Source organism: Gorilla gorilla, chromosome 19 (genome assembly GCF_029281585.2).
Source record: "Gorilla gorilla gorilla isolate KB3781 chromosome 19, NHGRI_mGorGor1-v2.1_pri, whole genome shotgun sequence".
Classification (NCBI taxonomy): Eukaryota; Metazoa; Chordata; class Mammalia; order Primates; family Hominidae; genus Gorilla; species Gorilla gorilla.
This window is the reverse complement of record NC_073243.2, coordinates 36,592,516-36,611,562: the sequence shown is the minus strand read 5'-3', so window position 1 is coordinate 36,611,562 and position 19,047 is coordinate 36,592,516. Positions and strand designations below refer to the sequence as shown.

Here is a 19,047-nt window from a genome sequence, read left to right as displayed (position 1 = left end):
TTGAGGAAAATAGATGACTTAGCCAGCCAGTATTCTGGAAATGTAGTTAATGAGCCAAGTGAAATTATTAATTAACTTTATTTTGGTAAGGTCTTTGGAAGAAATAAAGTGCAGTATTGTCATTATTAATTGCCATAATAAATATTTCTGTACATCTTATGTACTAATATGCATCAAAAAAGAATGAAACATAACCCACCTTTGCATATACTTCCCTTCTGGGACTCCATTTTATTTGAAAGTATCATCCCATTTTTCATATATCTTCAGAAAAACCATTTGTTGGTATTGACTAATAGAAATCTGTTCGTGGATGGCTGGGCATGGTGACTCATACCTGTAACCCCAGCACTTTGGGAGGCCGATGTGGGGGGATCCCCTGAGGTCAGGAGTTTGAGCCTGGTCAACATGGTGAAACCCCATCTCTACTAAAAATACAAAAATTAGCCAGGCATGGTGGTGCACGCCTATAGTCCCAGCTACTTGTGAGGCTGAGGCAGGAGAAGCACTTGAACCTATGAGGCAGATGCTGCAGCGAGCCAAGATCAGGCCACTGCACTCTTGCCTGGGCAAGACAGCAAGACTGGCTCAAAAAGAAAAAAAAAAGAAAGAAAAGAAATCTGTTCATGGATGATCAAATAACTACTTTTATTCCATTGCAAGTTTTAAGAAGTCAATCTTACAAAGTTTCACTGCTCCAAGAGGAGTAGAAGGAAGAAAGAATAATTGCTTTTTATCTCGGGGTGGAAAAAGAGCAAAGAAACCAATAAAAAACTGTAGGTTTTCTTTTAAATTCATTGTAACACAAAATACATTGTGGCTAAGAAAATAAAAATATTTCTCAAATAAAATATTTCTTTAGGAATTCATAATATAAGACAGAAAGTAGTTTCAAAGTGCAAAAACTGCCTTGGAAGAGCCGTTTCTATGGAAATGATGATGCAGGTAAAGCTCACCTTCATGGTACCAACCTCCCCATTCCAGACTCTTTTTTCATACTCCCAACACTCTATGTAGCTAGAGGCAAGAGAAAGCCCTTCACATTATTTCTATTTTCAGGATCCAAAACTCCTGGATATTTGTATTTTAAAAGAGATCACATATCTAACCATCTCCTTCTTCTTTCTGTTCTAAAATGTAGCTGAGTAGAAGCTAGGTTCATAGGAGGTTTAGGACACATTGAGAGTGTGAGTAATTGACAGAATAAGGCTGTCTGTTGAGATGAATAATTTCCATCAGTTTCTATGCTCCCACCCCAACCTTTCCATATCTTGATATTCCTAATCATGATGGTGAGAGGAGTTGTTCTTGAAAAGTATGTGTGGGGGGTGAGGGGAACCACAGAAAAAAGTGATCACTAAATCCAAAGGAGTGGAAAGGGTGGAAATAAGGATGGAAATTCAGGGAGGCATCCGGATGGGAAGTATGCTTGCAGAAGAGATCTGTCTAGTGTTCCTTGAAGCACTGCCTAAAATACCAGCCTACTTTTCATCTGCAGTAATTCACTGTTGAGTATTTACAAAAATAAACCATCATTTCCATTCTTATGATTCTTACGATTTTCATCCTGCAACTGTATCACAGAAAGGCATTTTTCCTGTGGAAGTGGGCAATAGTTGCTGCACATGACTAAGGCTTTGCATACATTCATAAAGGTGGCTAGATTGTACTGTGTGCTTTTTTGAGTTCAGAGCGACCTGTTTCTAATGAAAGGAATGTGTGCCTCTCTTGTGCCTTTATAAATACAGAAAAGAATGTACAGGGAATCAGAAGATCAGGTTCTAGTCCTGGTTCTGGCTGGCCTTGAGGCTAAATCAGGTCACTTAACTTCCCAAACCTTTGTTTTCATATCCATGAACAGAAATAATAGTTGATCTTCCTGCCTCATAAAGTTGTTGCGTAAAACTGCTTTATAAATCAAACAGTGCTATTCAAGCTCCACAATCGCTACGTTGGAAGGGTCTTTAGATATCACCTAGTACTACTTATTTTATACATAAGAAAGCTGAAGTTCAGAAAGGTGAAATGGCTTGACCTAGATTAATCATTCTTACTGAGGCTGCACATTAGAATTGCCTGGAATGGTTTTTCAAATATTGCCACTTGATCCCCACCTAGATATTAGATCAGAAGTTATGGGCTTGGAGTCTACTAGGCACTAGCGGTTTCTAAAGGCCCTCAAGTGATTCCAGTGTGATTGAAAACCATTGCCCAGATAATATAACTTATAAAGAGTGGAACCAGGAACTAGCTTGGTCTGCTGCCTCCCACCCACAAATCACTCGGCCACACCAGAATGTTGTCCAACAGCTGGGAGGCTGCAGGACAGAAGTCAGTGATGCCCTCTCTGAGTAAGCATCAGGATTTCCTTGGCAAAGCTGTTCAGCAGCTGCTTGGGTTGGGAGTTTGAGTCATCTCTGCACTTACTGGCTCTGTCACTCTGTCAGATACAGGGCAATACCTTGTTTTCTGGCATTCCTTGCCTGACCACCAACCACTCCTGGTCCCATACCACCCCCACCACTCTCAGAACTAGTCAGTAGAAATGTTCACATTTACCCATGTAGCAAAAAGCTCCTTTCCTCAAGAAGTGACTGAATTCAGGAGTTACTCCAAGACAAGAAGAGGCAGAGGTTTCTGTGGTAAACTTTAAAAGACTTTAAAAGAGCCTTTTAAATATTGTAAAGAAAATCACTAGGGTAATGTTTCTCAGCTTGGGGTATTTACTAGAAGTACATCAGTGCCAATAGTAATTTTTAAAACTCTGTTTTCATTTTTTTGATAATCTAAAGAAAATAAGCCTGTTTAGATAATCTGTAGGAATATTTTATATCTGATAATTGCCCTACTTTTAGTGCCCACATTTGCATGTGGCTTCACTATCACATAGGTGCTAAACAGTGTAACTCTAATTGACATGGCTATGAGAAAATGCTAGAGTCAATGAGATATGTAAATGAGGCATTAGTACAGAGTAAGGGCCAAATGATGTTACAGCCAGCTATTCAAAGGCAGGAAATAACAGTAGTTCTAATGGAGAAACAGAGTGGGCAAATGGAGTCATCACCAGGCACACTGCAGCACAGGCATGTTGAGCTCAAAAGAACCTAAGCTACAGCATTCAGTATGCTATCTGTCCTGTGAGCTAAGATTCAGTTTCAGCAAAACAGTATAATCTATCATAAGTTTAAGAAACCTTGTAACAAAAAGGGATTTTCATGGGCAAGATGCTAATTACTAACATTTAGATATGAATTAAGAATCCATGGAAAGGATTGGGTAAAGGGGCTAAGATGAACTGAAAGCAGATGGCCCGGTGACTCCAGGAGTGGGAAATAAAAACAAACTTTGGGAAAAAGTCAGACAGACCATATAGCAGATAGAATCCAGAATGTGCTGATGTAAGTGAAGGAACTGAAACAGTGCTAGATACACTTGCCAATGAGGTCTAGGAGACCAGAATGCAGAGTTGGGGCACAGAATCTGGGACACAGAATATAGACTTTACGGGCACAAAGGGGACTGGGAGGGAGAGTGGGCAGACCTGGGTTAAACAAAAAAGAGGAGAGAAAGCTGTGCTTCCTATTACTGGTACACTGAGGTTTACTGTAATAGTAGAGGTTGAGTGTATCTTCTAGTCTTCGAAACAGTCATGGAAGATGTCTGAAGATTCAGACTTTCCTGAAGAATAATTTTAAGACTGTCCCTGAAGTCTGCAGGTGGATGAACACTAGACCTCAAGAATATCAGTCATTACTGGGCTTATAACTCAGAAGCCAGAACTGACAGGGAGGCTACTAAGTCTAGGAGGTCTAAATGAAAGTAATTCATTTTGAAGGGCTAGCAATTCGTGGATAAGGACATGTTCAAACATAAAAATACATGATAATATCTGAGGGCCTTAGGCCTCTTGCCCATTTCTTTTGTATTTAGGAGATTTTGCTTTACTTCATTAGAATAATAACATATTAACTAAGTTACCAATACACCAGTGGTTCCAAATTTTCCATACAAAGACCTGAAATCCCTTGGGAGATCAAATGGGAAGATTAAAGGCATTAAAAGTTCTGAGACTAGGTAAAGAGTAAGAAAGGGAAGGTCCAGTCAGCTATGCAACCATGCCCATGGGGAATTCTGGCAAATAGGACTTGTGGGAGAAAGTGATGTGTTCATTCTGTGACATGCATGTAGCATGATATGCATATAGCATATACAGAATGAACACATGAATACAAAACTAGCTTGGAGATCTTTCAGATTTCCTTAAAAAATACTTTCATCATAAAAATATGTACTTTTCCATTTGAAAATGAAGTTAAAGATAAACTTAAGAATGACCCACCTTACTCCAAGCATAATTCCAGGTCACATAACTGTTGCCTCCCAGAAGATCCTTGAGCCAGGTGACTGGGTTTTTATAAATCTGACCACTTTCTACCTTAAGTTTACCATTCAATAAAATACTGGCTTTGTGGGTAGTCTCCTGAAGTGAAAAATAAAACAGAAATTACGGTCAAAAATAGCTGAAATATGTGAATTTTTGCTTCTGGCCATAACAAAGTAACAGGGACCAGATATACCCTAACACCTGATGTACTTTTGTATATAAATTTAATGTATCTAGAAATGGTCATAAGGGCATGCAGCAAATGATGAACCATCTAGTCAACAAAATCTACAAAAATCGGATTAAAAAGGTGAGAGTCTATGGTATTTGAACCAAGACTGCATCCTCCCTCCCCACACCCAGCTCTGTGAAGTGGAGACTCCACTCTAGATTGCTGTAGTCAAGACTACAGGGCTCCCTGTTACAGGGCTGTCTTCCTGGGAGGGGCATAACTTCAGCATTTCTCATCCTGCCCCCAGCTACTGTTGCTAAGGCTAAGTTGCCAGCAGCTATAACCAAAGGGTGGAGGCTCCCTTCTCCTGCCCAGCTCTGAGTGGTGAGACAGAGGCTCCACCTTTGGCACGGCACCACGGAGAATGCTGGGATCCCAATCACCCTTGCCTTGGCTTGTAAGGTGGTGGTTTCACATTGGGAGAGGCAAACGGAAAAGACATGAAGCTACTGCCTCCCCTCTGCCGAATTCTCAGCTCCTAAAGCAAGAGTATCACTCGAAAAATCACCTTTGGCCCCACCCTCAGCTCCAGGGCCACGGCTCAGGGATTCTGCCTGAGAAGAGAAGCAGGCCTTAGAACAGATAGCTCCTAATCTCCTCCCGAAGGAACTAACTTCATTTGCAACAGAGCATGAAGAAGTTCAAGCTCAAGGGCACTATCAGAAATAGTAGAAGTTGTGGTAAAAGGCAATTGTGAGTAGACTGGTAGATTCATTTGAGATGTAGGCTAAGCTGTAGGCAGGCGAGTTTGCAAGAGACAACTGGGAAAAGAGCTGGCAGGAGCCTTCCTAGGTTCATAATAAACTTCAAACACTGACCTTGGGAACTATCCCTTCAAAGGAGCCCACCTTTGCTTGGATTAGTCTGTAAAGCAATTTGTCCCCCTAGGACATTGTTGAAAACAATAAAACAGTCAATGGGCAATAAGTGGAGCTTAAGAGCCATGGGTGGTCAGGGAGGTCAGGGAAAGAGGTGGCCAAGGCTTTAGTCCCTGAGGCTCAACATTGGAAGTTTAGCACTGAAGTGGGGACTTCACTGAAACAGACTTCACTAAAACAATCTAGCCAGTAATTAAACAAACAAGCAAATAGCAATAAGAAGTCCAAGAGAAGGTGGGGTAGAGTTGCTACAATGCATTGTCTAAAATGTCCAGTTCCAACAAAAAGTTATGAGACATACAAAGAAACAGCAAAGTATGACACACACACTGGGAAAAAAAACAGACAAGAGAAACTGCCTGTGAGAGTGACCAGACACTGGATTTAACAAAGACTTCAAAATAACCATTATAAATATGTTCAAGGAACTAAAGAAAACCATAATTAAAGACATTAAGTAAGGAATGATGACAAGGTCACATCAAATACAGAATATCAATAAAAAAGAAAAATTTATTTAAAAAGAACCAAATAGAAGTTATGGAGTTGGAAAATAAAATAACTGAAATAAAACGTTTACCAAAGAGGCTCAACAGATTTAAACTGGCAAGAGAAAGAATTAGTAAACTTGAAGATATTGATACAGAGTATGCAAGACAAAGAAAAGAGAATAAAAATGAAGATGTCTCAGAGAAATATGGAACACCATTAAGCATACCAATATATGCATAATGAAGGAGAGGAAAAAGAAGCAGAAAAAATATTTGAAGAAATATATGCCTAAAAACTTCCCAAACTGGCCGGGCACGGTAGCTCACACCTGTAATTCCAGCACTTAGGGAGGCTGAGACAGGTGGGTCACCTGAGGTCGGGAGTTTGAGACCAGCCTGGCCAACGTGGTGAAACCCCTGTCTCTACTAAAAATACAAAAATTAGCTGGGCATGGTGGCAAGCTCCCGTAATCCCAGCTACTTGGGAGGCTGAGGCAGGAGAATCGCTTGAACCTGGGAGGTGGATGTTTCAGTGAACTGAGATTGCACCACTGCACTCCAGCCTGGGCAACAAGACCAAAGCTGTGTCACAACAACAACAAGAAAAAAAAAAAAACTTACCAAACTTACTGAAAAGCATTAATCTACACATTCAGGAGGCTCAATGACTCAAGTAGGATAAATGCAGAGATCCACAGACACATAGTAAAAATATCAAAAGTCATAAGACAAGGAGAAAATATTAAAAGCAGCAGGAGAAAAATAACTCATCATTTACAAGGGAAACGCAAGAAGATTAACAGCTGTGTTATTATCAAACAATGGAGGCCACAAGCAGTGGAATGACATATTCAAAGTGTACAGAGAAAAAACTATTAACTAAGAATCCTATATCTAGGAAAACGATCTTTTAAAAATGAAGGCAAAATAAAGACATTCCCAGATAAACAAAAACTGAGAGACTGAGAAAATTGGTTGCTAAGAGATCTGCCTTACAAGAAATAATAAAGGAATTCTTCAGGTTGAAAGCCAATGACCCTATAGGCTAATATGAATCCACATGAAAAAACATAACAGTACCAGTAAAGGTAATTATGTATTATAAAAGACAGTATAAATGCATATTTCTTCTCTTTTTGTCTCAACAGATTTTAAAAAGCAATTATAAAAAACGATAGATACAGAAGTTAGTGCTGGGCCTATAACTTATAGAAATGTAATATATTTGCCAACAGTAGCACAAAAGAGGTAGGTGGGAGCAAAGCTTTATTGGGCTAAGGAAATGACTCCACATGGTAACTCAAATCTACAAAAATAAATGTAACAATCCAGAAAGGATAAATAAGAAGGTAGGTATAACAAAAGCTATAAATATGTATTGCTTTCCTTTCTTCTATCAGCTTCTTTAAAAGTCACAAAATTTTACAAAGCAATAATTACATCAATGTATTGTTGGGTTTATAAATTTATAAACATAATACGTATAACAATAATATAAAAAGGAAAAGGAATAATGCTCTACAGAAGTAACATTTCTATATTTTACTGGAATTAAGTTAGTATGAATCTGAAGCTGATTCTGATAAGTGAAAATGTTGAGTCCTAGAGCAGCTACTGCAAGCACAACTCAAAAAATATGATGAAAAGTCATTAAAGAAATTAGAATTCTACATTGGAAAATATTCGCCGATTGCAAAAGAAAGCAATAAAGGAAGTACAGAGGAAAAAAAGATATGAGGTATATTGAAACAAAAAATAAAATAGAAGACATAAATCCAACAATATTAATAACAATATGAAATGTCAATGGATTAGACAACCTAGTCAAAAGGCAGAGATTATCAGACTGGACTAAAAAAAATAAGACCCAACTATATAATGCATATAGGAGACAGATTTTAGATTCAAAGAGACAAGTAAATTGAAAGTAAGAGGATAGAAAAAGTATATCATATAAACCGCAACCATAAGAAAGCTGGAATGGCTATACAATATCAAACAAACTAGATCTTAAAAGAGAAATTGTTACAAGAGACGATGGGGGACATTTTATAATGCTAAGAGGCTCGATGCATCAGGAAGATATAACAATTATAAACATATATGCACTTAAAACACAAAACAGCATGAAAACACATGAAATAAAAATTAACAGAAATGAAGGGAGAAATAGTTCAACAGTAAAATACTTCGATATCCCACTTTCAATAACGTATGATAGTCTCCTTATCTGTAATTTCACTTTCCATGGTCAACAGTGGTTGGAAAATATTAAATAAAAAATTCTTGGCCGGGCATGGTGGCTCACGCCTGTAATCCCAGCACTTTGGGAGGCTGAGGCGGGTGGATCACAAGGTCAAGAAATCGAGACCATCCTGGCTAACACAGTGAAACCCTGTCTTTACTAAAAATACAAAAAAAAAAAAAAAAATTATCCAGGCGTGGTGGCGGGTGCCTGTAGTCCCAGCTACTCGGGAGGCTGAGGCAGGAGAATGGCGTGAACCCGGCAGGCAGAGCTTGCAGTGAGCGGAGATCACACTACTGCACTCCAGACTGGGCCACAGAGTGAGACTCCGTCTCAAAAAAAAAAAATCCTGAAATAAACAATTCACAAGTTTTAAATTGCACAATGTTCTGAGGAGTGTGATGAAATCTCACACTGTCCCACTCTATCCTGACCAGGATGTGAATCATCCTTTTGTCAAGAGTAATCACACTGCATATGCTACCTGCCCATCAGTCACTTGGTAGAAATCTAGGTTATCAGATTGCAAGGCTTGGGTTTGAGTAATCTTTATTTAATAACATCCCAAAGCAAAAGAGTAGTGATGCTGGCATACTGTTATAATCATTTCTTTTATTATTATTGTTAATCTGTGCCTAATTTATAAATTAAACTTTATCATGGGTATGTATATATAGAAAAAAAACAGTATATACAGGGTTCGGGACTATCTGTGGTTTCAGGCTTCCCCTAGGGTTCTTGGAACATAGCTCCTGCATATAAGGGGGCACTACCATATAGACCAAACAGGCAGAAGATCAGTGAGGAAAAAGAAGACTTTAACAAGGCACTATAAACCAATTAGACTTAACAGGCATCTATAGAAAACTTCACCTAACAACAGGAAAATACATATTCTTCTCAATTCCACATGGAACATTCTTCAGGATATGAGCTAAGCCATACAATAAGCCTAAAAATTTTTAAAGAACTGAAATAATTTACATTCCCGCCAACAGTGTAAAAGCATTCCTATTTCTCTGCAACCTCGCCAGCATCTGTTATTTCTTGACTTTAATAATCGTCATTCTGACTGAAATGAGATGGTATCTCATTGTGGCTTTCACTTGCATTTCTCTAATGATCAGTGATGTTGAGCTTTTTTTGGTGTGTTTTTTGGCCACATGAATGTCTTCTTTTGAGAAGTGTCCTTGTCCTTTGCTCACTTTTTAATAGGATCATTTGTTTTTTTTCTTGTAGATTTGTTTAAGTTCCTTGTAGATTCTGGATTAGACCTTTGTCAGGTGGAGAGATTGTAAAACTTTTCTCCCGTTCTGTAGGTTGCCTGTTCGCTCTAATGATAGTTTCTTTCGCTGTGCAAAAGCTCTTTAGTTTAATTAGATCCCATTTGTCAATTTTTGCTTTTGTTGCAATTGCTTGTGGCGATCTCATCATGAAATCTTTACCTGTGCCTATGCCCCAAGTGCTATTGCCTAGATTTTCTTCTAGGGTTTTTACATTTAAGTCTTTAATCCACCTTTAAAAAAATTTTTTTTATTATACTTTAAGTTCTAGGGTACATGTGCACAACGTGCAGTTTCGTTACATATGTATACATGTGCCATGTTGGTGTGCTGCACCCATTAACTCGTCATTTACATTAGGTATATCTCCTAATGCTATCCCTCCCCCCACCCCCACCCCATGACAGGCCCCGGTGTGTGATTTTCCCCACCCTGTGTTCAAATGTTCTCACTGTTCAATTCCCACCTATGAGTGAGAACATGCAGTGTTCGGTTTTCTGTCCTTGCGATAATTTGCTGAGAATGATGGTATCCAGCTTCATCCATGTCCCTACAAAGGACATGAACTCATCCTTTTTTATGGCTGCACAGTATTCCACGGTATATATGTGCCATATTTTCTTAATCCAGTCTATCATTGATGGACATTTGGGTTAGTTCCAAATCTTTGCTATTGTGAATAGTGCCACAATAAACATACATGTGCATGTGTCTTTATAGCAGCATGATTTATAATCCTTTGGGCATATACTCAGTAATGGGATGGCTGGGTCAAATGGTATTTCTAGTTCTAGATCCTTGAGGAATCACCACACTGTCTTCCACGATGGTTGAACTAGTTTACAGTGCCACCAACAGTGTAAAGGTGTTCCTGTTTCTCCACATCCTCTCCAGCACCTGTTGTTTCCTGACTTTTTAATGATTGCCATTCTAACTGGTGTGAGATGGTATCTCATTGTAGTTTTGATTTTCATTTCTCTGATGGCCAGTGATAATGAGCATTTTTTCATGTGTTTTTTGGCTGCATAAATGTCTTCCTTTGAGAAGTGTCTGTTCATATCCTTCACCCACTTTTTCATGGGGTTGATTTTTTCTTGTAAATTTGTTTAAGTTCTTTGTAGAGTCTGGGTATTAGCCCTTTGTCAGATGGGTAGATTGTAAAAATGTTCTCCCATTCTGTAGGTTGCCTATTCACTCTGATGGTAGTTTCTTTTGCTGTGCAGAAGCTCTTTAGTTTAATTAGATCCCATTTGTCAGTTTTGGCTTCTGTTGCCATTGCTTTTGGTGTTTTAGTCATGAAGTCTTTGCCCATGCCTATGTCCTGAATGGTATTGCCTAGGTTTTCTTCTAGGGTTTTTATGGTTTTAGGTCTAACATTTAAGTCTTTAATCCATCTTGAATTAATTTTTGTATAAGGTGTAAGGAAGGGATCCAGTTTCAGCTTTCTATATATGGCTAGCCAGTTTTCCCAGCACCATTTGTTAAATAGGGAATCATTTCCCCATTTCTTGTTTTTGTCAGGTTTGTCAAAGATCAGATCGTTGTAGATGTGTGGTATTATTTCTGAGGGCTCTGTTGTGTTCCATTGGTCGTCTATATCTGTTTTTTTTTTTTTTTTTTTTGAGACACAGTCTCGCTGTGTCACCCAGGCTGGAGTGCAGTGGCGCAATCTCGGCTCACTGCAAGCTCTGCCTCCCAAGTAGCTGGGACTACAGGCGCCCACCACCATGCCTGGCTAATTTTTTTTTGTATTTTTAGTAGAGATGGGGTTTCACCGTGTTAGCCAGGATGGTCTCAATCTCTTGACCTCCACCCATCTCGGCCTCCCAAAGTGCTGGGATTACAGGCGTCAGCCACCGTGCCCGGCCTATATCTCTGTTTTGGTACCAGTACCATGCTGTTTTGGTTACTGTAGCCTTGTAGTATACTTTGAACTCAGGTAGCGTGATGCCTCCAGCTTTGTTCTTTTGGCTTAGGATTGTCTTGGTGATGCAGGCTCTTTTTTGGTTCCATATGAACTTTCAAGTAGTTTTTTCCAATTCTGAGAAGAAAGTCATTGGTAGCTTGATGGGGATGGCATTGAATCTATAAATTACCTTGGGCAGTATGGCCATTTTCACGATATTGATTCTTCCTACCCATGAGCATGGAATGTTCCTCCATTTGTTTGTGTCGTCTTTTATTTCGTTGAGCAGTGGTTTGTAGTTCTCCTTGAAGAGGCCCTTCACATCCCTTGTAAGTTGGATTCCTAGGTATTTTATTCTCTTGGAAGCAATTGTGAATGGGAGTTCACTCATGATTTGGCCCTCTGTTTGTCTGTTGTTGGTGTATAGAAATGCTTGTGATTTTTGCCCATTGATTTTGTATCCTGAGACTTTGCTGAAGTTGCTTATCAGCTTAAGGAGATTTTGGGCTGAGACGATGGGTTTTCTAAATATACAATCATGTCATCTGCAAACAGGGAAAATTTGACTTCCTCTTTTCCTAATTCAATACCCTTTATTTCTTTCTCCTGCCTGATTGCCCTGGCCAGAACTTCCAACACTACGTTGAATAAGTGTGGTGAGAGAGGGCATCCCCGTCTTGTGCCAGTTTTCAAAGGGAATGCTTCCAGTTTTTGCCCATTCAGTATGATATTGGCTGTGGGTTTGTCATAAATAGCTCTTATTATTTTGAGATACATCCCATTGATACCTAGTTTATTGAGAGTTTTTAGCATGAAGTGTTGTTGAATTTTGTCAAAGGCCTTTTCTGCATCTATTGAGATAATCATGGGGTTTTTGTCTTTGGTTCTGTTTATATGATGGATTACATTTATTGTTTTGCATATGTTGAACCAGCCTTGCATCCCAGGGATGAAGCCGACTTAATCATGGTGGATAAGCTTTTTGATGTGCTGCTGGATTTGGTTTGCCAGTATTTTATTGAGGATTTTTGCATCGATGTTCATCAGGGATATTGGTCCAAAATTCTCTTTTTTTGTTGTTTCTCTGCCAGGCTTTGGTATCAGGATGATGCTGGCCTCATAAAATGAGTTAGGGAGGATTCCCTCTTTTCCTATTGATTGGAATAGTTTCAGAAGGAATGATACCAGCTCCTCTTTGTACCTCTGATAGAACTCAGCTGTGAATCCATCTGGTCCTGGACTTTTTTGGTTGGTAGGCTATTAATTATTGCTTCAATTTCAGAGCCTGTTATTGGTCTATTCAGGGATTCAACTTCTTCCTGGTTTAGTCTTGGGAGGGTGTATGTGTCCAGGAATTTATCCATTTCTTCTAGATTTTCTTGTTTATTTGCATATAGGTGTTTATAGTATTCTCTGATGGTAGTTTGTATTTCTGTGGGATTGGTGGTGATATAACCTTGATCATTTTTTATTACATCTATTTTACTCTTCTCTCTCTTTTTTCAGTCTTGCTAGCGGTCTATCAATTTTGTTGATCTTTTCAAAAAACCAGCTCCTGAATTCATTGATTTTTTGAATGGTTTTTTGTGTCTCTATTTCCTTCAGTTTTGCTCTTATCTTAGTTATTTCTTGACTTCTGCTAGCTTTTGAATTTGCTCTTGCTTCTTTAGTTCATTTAATTGTGATGTTAGGGTGTCAATTTTAGATCTTCCCTGCTTTCTCTTGTGGGCATTTAGTGCTATAAATTTCCCTCTACACACTGCTTTAAATGTGTCCCAGAGATTCTGGTATGTAGTGTCTCTGTTCTCACTGGTTTCCAAGAACTTCTTTATTTCTGCCTTCATTTCGTTATGTACCCAGTAGTCATTCAGGAGCAGGTTGTTCAGTTTCCATGTAGTTGAGTGGTTTTGAGTGAGTTTCTTAATCCTGAGTTCTAGTTTGATTGCACTGTGGTCTGAGAGACAGTTTGTTATAATTTCCATTCTTTTACATTTGCTGAGGAGTGCTTTACTTCCAACTATGTGGTCAATTTTGGAATAAGTGCAATGTGGTGCTGAGAAGAATGTATATTCTGTTGATTTGGGGTGGAGAGTTCTGTAGATGTCTATTAGGTCTGCTTGGTGCAGAGCTGAGTTCAATTCCTGCATATCCTTGTTAACTTTGTGTCTCGTTGATCTGTCTAATGTTGACAGTGGGGTGTTAAAGTCTCCCATTATTATTGTGTGGGAGTCTAAGTCTCTTTGTAGGTCACTAAGGAATTGCTTTATGAATCTGGGTGCTCCTGTATTGGGTGCATATATATTTAGGATAGTTAGCTCTTCTTGTCGAATTGATCCCTTTACCATTATGTAATGGCCTTCTTTGTCTCTTTTGATCTTTGTTGGTTTAAAGTCTGTTTTATCAGAGATTAGGACTGCAACCCCTGCTTTTTTCTGTTTTCCATTTACTTGGTAGATCTTCCTCCATCCCTTTATTTTGAGCCTATGTGTGTCTCTGCACATCAGATGGGTCTCCTGAATACAGCATACTGATGGGTCTTGACTCTTTATCCAATTTGCCAGTCTGTGTCTTTTAACTGGAGCATTTAGCCCATTTACATTTAAGGTTAATATTGTTATGTGTGAATTTGATCCCGTCATTATGATGTTAGCTGGTTATTTTGCTCGTTAGTTGATGCAGTTTCTTCCTAGCATCGACGGTCTTTACAGTTTGGCATGTTTTTGCAGTGGCTGGTACTGGCTGTTCCTTTCCATGTTTAGTGCTTCCTTCAGGAGCTCTTGTAAGGCAGGCCTGGTGGTGACAAAATCTCTCAGCATTTGCTTGTCTGTAAAGGATTTTATTTCTCCTTCACTTATGAAGCTTAGTTTGGCTGGATATGAAATTCTGGGTTGAAAATTCTTTTCTTTAAGAATGTTGAATATTGGCCCCCACTCTCTTTTGGCTTGTAGAGTTTCTGCCAAGAGATCTGCTGTTAGTCTGATGGGCTTCCCTTTGTGGGTAACTTGACCTTTCTCTCTGGCTGCCCTTAACATTTTTTCCTTCATTTCAACTTTGGTGAATCTGACAATGATGTGTCTTGGAGTTGCTCTTCTCGTGGAGTATCTTTGTGGTGTTCTCTGTATTTCCTAAATTTGAATGTTGGTCTGCCTTGGTAGGTTGGGGAAGTTCTCCTGGATAATATCCTGAAGAGTGTTTTCCAACTTGGTTCCATTCTCCCTCCTGTCACTTTCAGGTACACCAATTAGATGCAGATTTGGTCTTCTCATATAGTCCCATAGTTCTTGGAGGCTTTGTTCGTTTCTTTTTACTCTTTTTTCTCTAAACTTCTCCTCTCGCTTCATTTCATTCATTTGATCTTCAATCACTGATATACTTTTTCCAGTTGATCGAATGGGCTACTGAAGCTTGTGCATGCACCACGTAGTTTTCGTGCCATGGTTTTCAGCTCCATCAGGTTATTTAAGGTCTTCTCTACACTGTTTATTCTAGTTAGCCATTCGTCTAATCTTCTTTCAAGGTTTATAGCTTCTTTGCGATGGTTTCGAACATCCTCCTTTAGCTCGGAGAAGTTTGTTATTACCGATTGTCTGAAGCCTTCTCTCAACTCGTCAAAGTCATTTTCCATCCAGATTTGTTCCATTGCTGGTGAAGAGCTGCATTCCTTTGGAGGAGAAGAGGTGCTCTGATTTTTAGAATTTTTAGCTTTTCTGCTCTGGTTTCTCCCCATCTTTGTGGTTTTATCTACCTTTGGTCTTTGATGATGGTGACATACAGATGGGGTTTTGGTGTGGATGTCCTTTCTGTTTGTTAGTTTTCCTTCTAACAGTCAGGACCCTCAGCTGCAGGTCTGTTGGGAGTTTGCTGGAGGTCCACTCCAGACCCTGTTTGCCTGGGTATCACCAGCAGAGGCTGCAGAACAGCCAATATTGCAGAATGGCAAATGTTCCTGCCTGATCCTTCCTCTGGAAGCTTCATCTCAGAGGGGCACCCGGCAGTATGAGGTGTCAGTTGGCCCCTAATGGGGATGCCTCCCAGTTAGGCTACTCAGGGGTCACAGACCCACTTGAGCAGGCAGTCTGTCCGTTCTCAAATCTCAAACTCCATGCTGGAAGAACCACTACTCTCTTCAAAGCTGTCAGACAGGGACGTTTAAGTCTGCAGAAGTTTCTGCTGCTGTTTGTTCAGCTATGCCCTGCCCCCAGAGGTGGAGTCTACAGAGGCAGGAAGGCCTCCTTGAGCTGCGGTGGCCTCCACCCAGTTCGAGCTTCCCATCCACTTTGTTTACCTTCTCAAGCCTCAGCAATGGCGGACGCCACTCCCTCAGCCTTACTGCTGCCTTGCAGTTCGATCTCAGACTTCTGCGTTAGCAGTGAGTGAGGCCCCGTGGGCATGGGACCCTCCAAGCCATGTGCAGGATATAATCTCCTGGTGTGCCATTTGCTAAGACCATTGGAAAAGCACAGTATTAGGGTGGGAGTGTCCCAATTTTCCAGGTACCATCTGCCATGGCTTCCCTTGGCTAGGAAAGGGAATTCTGGACCCCTTGCACTTCCCTGGTGAGGTGATGCCCCACCCTGTTTTGGCTCACACTCCGTGGGGTGCACCCACTGTCCGATAAGCCCCAGTGAGATGAACCCTGTACCTCAGTTGGAAATGCAGAAATCACCCATCTTCTGAGTCGCTCACTCTGGGAGCTGTAGACTGGAGCTGTTCCTATTCGGCCATCTTGGAACCTCCAATCCTTTAATCCATCTTGAGTTAATTTTTGTATAAAGTGTAAGGAAGGGGTCCAGTTTCAATTTTCTGCATATGGCTAGCCAGTTCTCTCAGCACCATTTATTAAATAGGGAATCATTTCCCCATTGCTTGTTTTTGTCAGGTTTAAAGAAGGCATTCATATGGCCAAAAAAGATACGAAGAAAAGCTCAACATCACTGATCATTAGACAAATGCAAATCAAAACCACAATGAGATACCCTCTCACACCACTCAGAACAGCGATTATTAAAAAGTCAAGAAACAACTGATGCTGGCGAGGTTGCAGATAAATAGGAATGCTTTTACACTGTTGGTGGGAATGTAAATTAGTTCAACCATTGTGAAAGACAGTGTAGTGATTCATCAAAGATCTAGAACCAGAAATACCATTTGCCCCAGCAATCCAATTACTGGGCATATACCCAAAGGAATATAAATTATTCTGTTACAAAGATACATGCACATGTATGTTCACTGCAGCACTATTCACAATAGCAAAGACATGGAATCAACCCAAATGCCCATTGATGACAGACCAGATAAAGAAAATGTGGTGCATATACACCATGGAATACTATGCAGCCATAAAAAGGAACAAGATCATGTCCTCTGCAGAGACATGAATGGAGCTGGAAGCCATTATCTTCAGCAAACTAACACAAGAATAGAAGACCAAACGCTGCATGTTCTCACTTATAAGTGGTAGCTGAACAATGAGAACACGTGAACTCAGGGAGGGGAACAGCACATACTGGGGCCTGTTGGGGAGTGCAGTTGGGGGAGGGAGAGCATTAGGAAAAATAGCTAATGCATGCTGGGCTTAATACCTACGTTATGGGTTGACAGGTGCAGCAAACCACCATGCCACTCATTTACCTATGTAACAAACTTGCACATCCTGCACATGTATCCTGGAACTTAAAAATTAAAATTAAAAAAAGTAAAATAAAAATAAATGTATCAGGGCAATTCCAGAAATATGAATTCACTTGCTAAGAATACAATGGTTGTGTCCCTCCATTCAGGAAGCTCAGCAAAACCCCATTTCCCTAATCAGAGCTAAATGTCTATATTATGTGACAGCAACATTTACTCATTTATAAAATTTGCATGATTTTAGAGAAAAAAATATAGAATACCTGTGTTTTGAATTCCAGAATGTTATTTCCTGGGTTAATTCTTCCTAGTAATATCAAATCTTTTATCTGAATACATTTCTTTTTAGGAGCTGTACTGTAGTTTAAAGGCTTTTTTATTGTATCTTGTTGCCCAGATCCAGAGGAAGAGGAGATCTGACTGTCATCTGCACATGGAACAACAGAAACTGGTTTTTTAAGATATGGTTTCATCTGATGCACTGTATCACTGCCTAAGACAGCAATCCCTTGATGTGCCAGAGATTCTGATGCCCCTGTAGGTGATTGCTGGGAACTTGTTTTTCTGTTTCCTCTTTTGGGATCATAATTGGAAAGGTCCTGATCACAAATAATATTTGATGGATGGGCAGCATTTTCGGCAAGGACACTTGCAGTTTCTGAAATATTTAATTTGCCGATTACTGGGGAAGGAACATAGAATTCATGGTCTTTGTCGGTAGCTTCTGTAAGATCATTCTCTTTCTGTGAATATTCTGTTTGACCAATAAAAGCAACAGGTTGGGATGGTAATTTATTCTTCTCTGTGCCATCTGAATGTCTGGATTTTGGAAAACCATCCAAGGTACAATCACTGACATTTTGTTTAGAATTCATATCATTTCCAGAAAATTCTCCCCTTCTCACTGCCTCTGAATTTAGACAAACGTTGGTATTTTGGCTGTAGTTCCAAGTTTCCGGAGACAATTGTGTTTCCTGCATGCTTCCAGAAACAGGAGAAAGTGAACCTGATTGGGGATGCTCTAAATTTTCCAGAGTAGTGAGCTCTTGGCTGTCCTTTTCACTAGAGATTTCTGATCTGGGTGGGAGCTTCCTTAAACTAAGACAAGGCAATGATGTAACATTCTTACAGTTTTGAATTTTCAGGCTTATTTTTTTCTGTTTTTTTGCCACAACTAAAAGGCTCTTCTGTCTTGCAGCCAAGTTGGCCAATTGTTCTCTCAGGGCTCCATGCTTAAATGACTCTATGGATACCCTATAGGAAGAAACAGAAAGAGAAAAAATGCAATAACAGCAGAAAACTTTTCAAAGCGGTCACTTAGAGGTTAAAGATACTTTGTCTCCAAATTTTAATCACTTTAAAATACACAAAACTATGCCTGTGCAATTTACTGCCTTTGATTTTTTTAATCTGACCACCTGCAGCCTGTTGACGCAAAATATTTCCTTTGAGAGGAAACTGATTCCTTTATTTAACTAAGTGTGCCCTTTTTTTAAGGAGGTGACAGTAAGGTTATCAAGATTTTATATTCATATAATTATTATCAATTGGGAGTCAACTCTAAAAGACAAACAAAACTTGGATCATCTATCTAAACATCTATTTAGTCATTGGTTGGAAGGTAGCAATTGGTGGCTAAGGAGAGCCATCGTTCTTTAAATTTGGGGCTTGCTTACCTGTTTATTAGTAAGTACAGTTTGAAAGTTCTATTCAGGTTCTCTTAGCTTTGGAAGAACAAGATTGTTTTGTGAATAATCATACTTCAGCTAGACCTGAGAAAAGTTAGTTCCCCAAGTAATTACTGTAGTTGTATTTTGAACCTGTATGAAGACACTTCCAAGTCCAGAGGGACTACCGAGGAAAGCACCATTCTGTGTGTCTTCCCCAAACTGAATTTCTCAAGACCTTGAGGACTAAGAAAGAGGAAATGGCTTTTCACATCTTCATACTTTTGTCTTTTGATTATGCCCACCAATCCCACCCTGACCTTC

General features: G+C 39.6%; 1 protein-coding gene across 10 annotated transcripts in view; it reads right to left on the bottom strand.

Moving 5' to 3' along the window:
* Positions 1-19,047, bottom strand: part of ANKRD31 (ankyrin repeat domain 31) — a 184,938-nt gene that overhangs the window by 18,562 nt on the left and 147,329 nt on the right. For 9 of the 10 annotated variants that reach the window (XM_055367816.2, XM_055367815.2, XM_055367812.2 and 6 more), the window contains 2 exons: positions 17,320-18,310; positions 4,343-4,483 (listed from right to left, as the gene is read on the bottom strand). In XM_055367816.2, coding sequence (XP_055223791.2) covers positions 4,343-4,483; positions 17,320-18,310 — 1,132 coding nt within the window. The remainder of the gene's footprint in view (positions 1-4,342; positions 4,484-17,319; positions 18,311-19,047) is intronic. The other variant, XM_055367813.2, reaches the window with a different exon arrangement.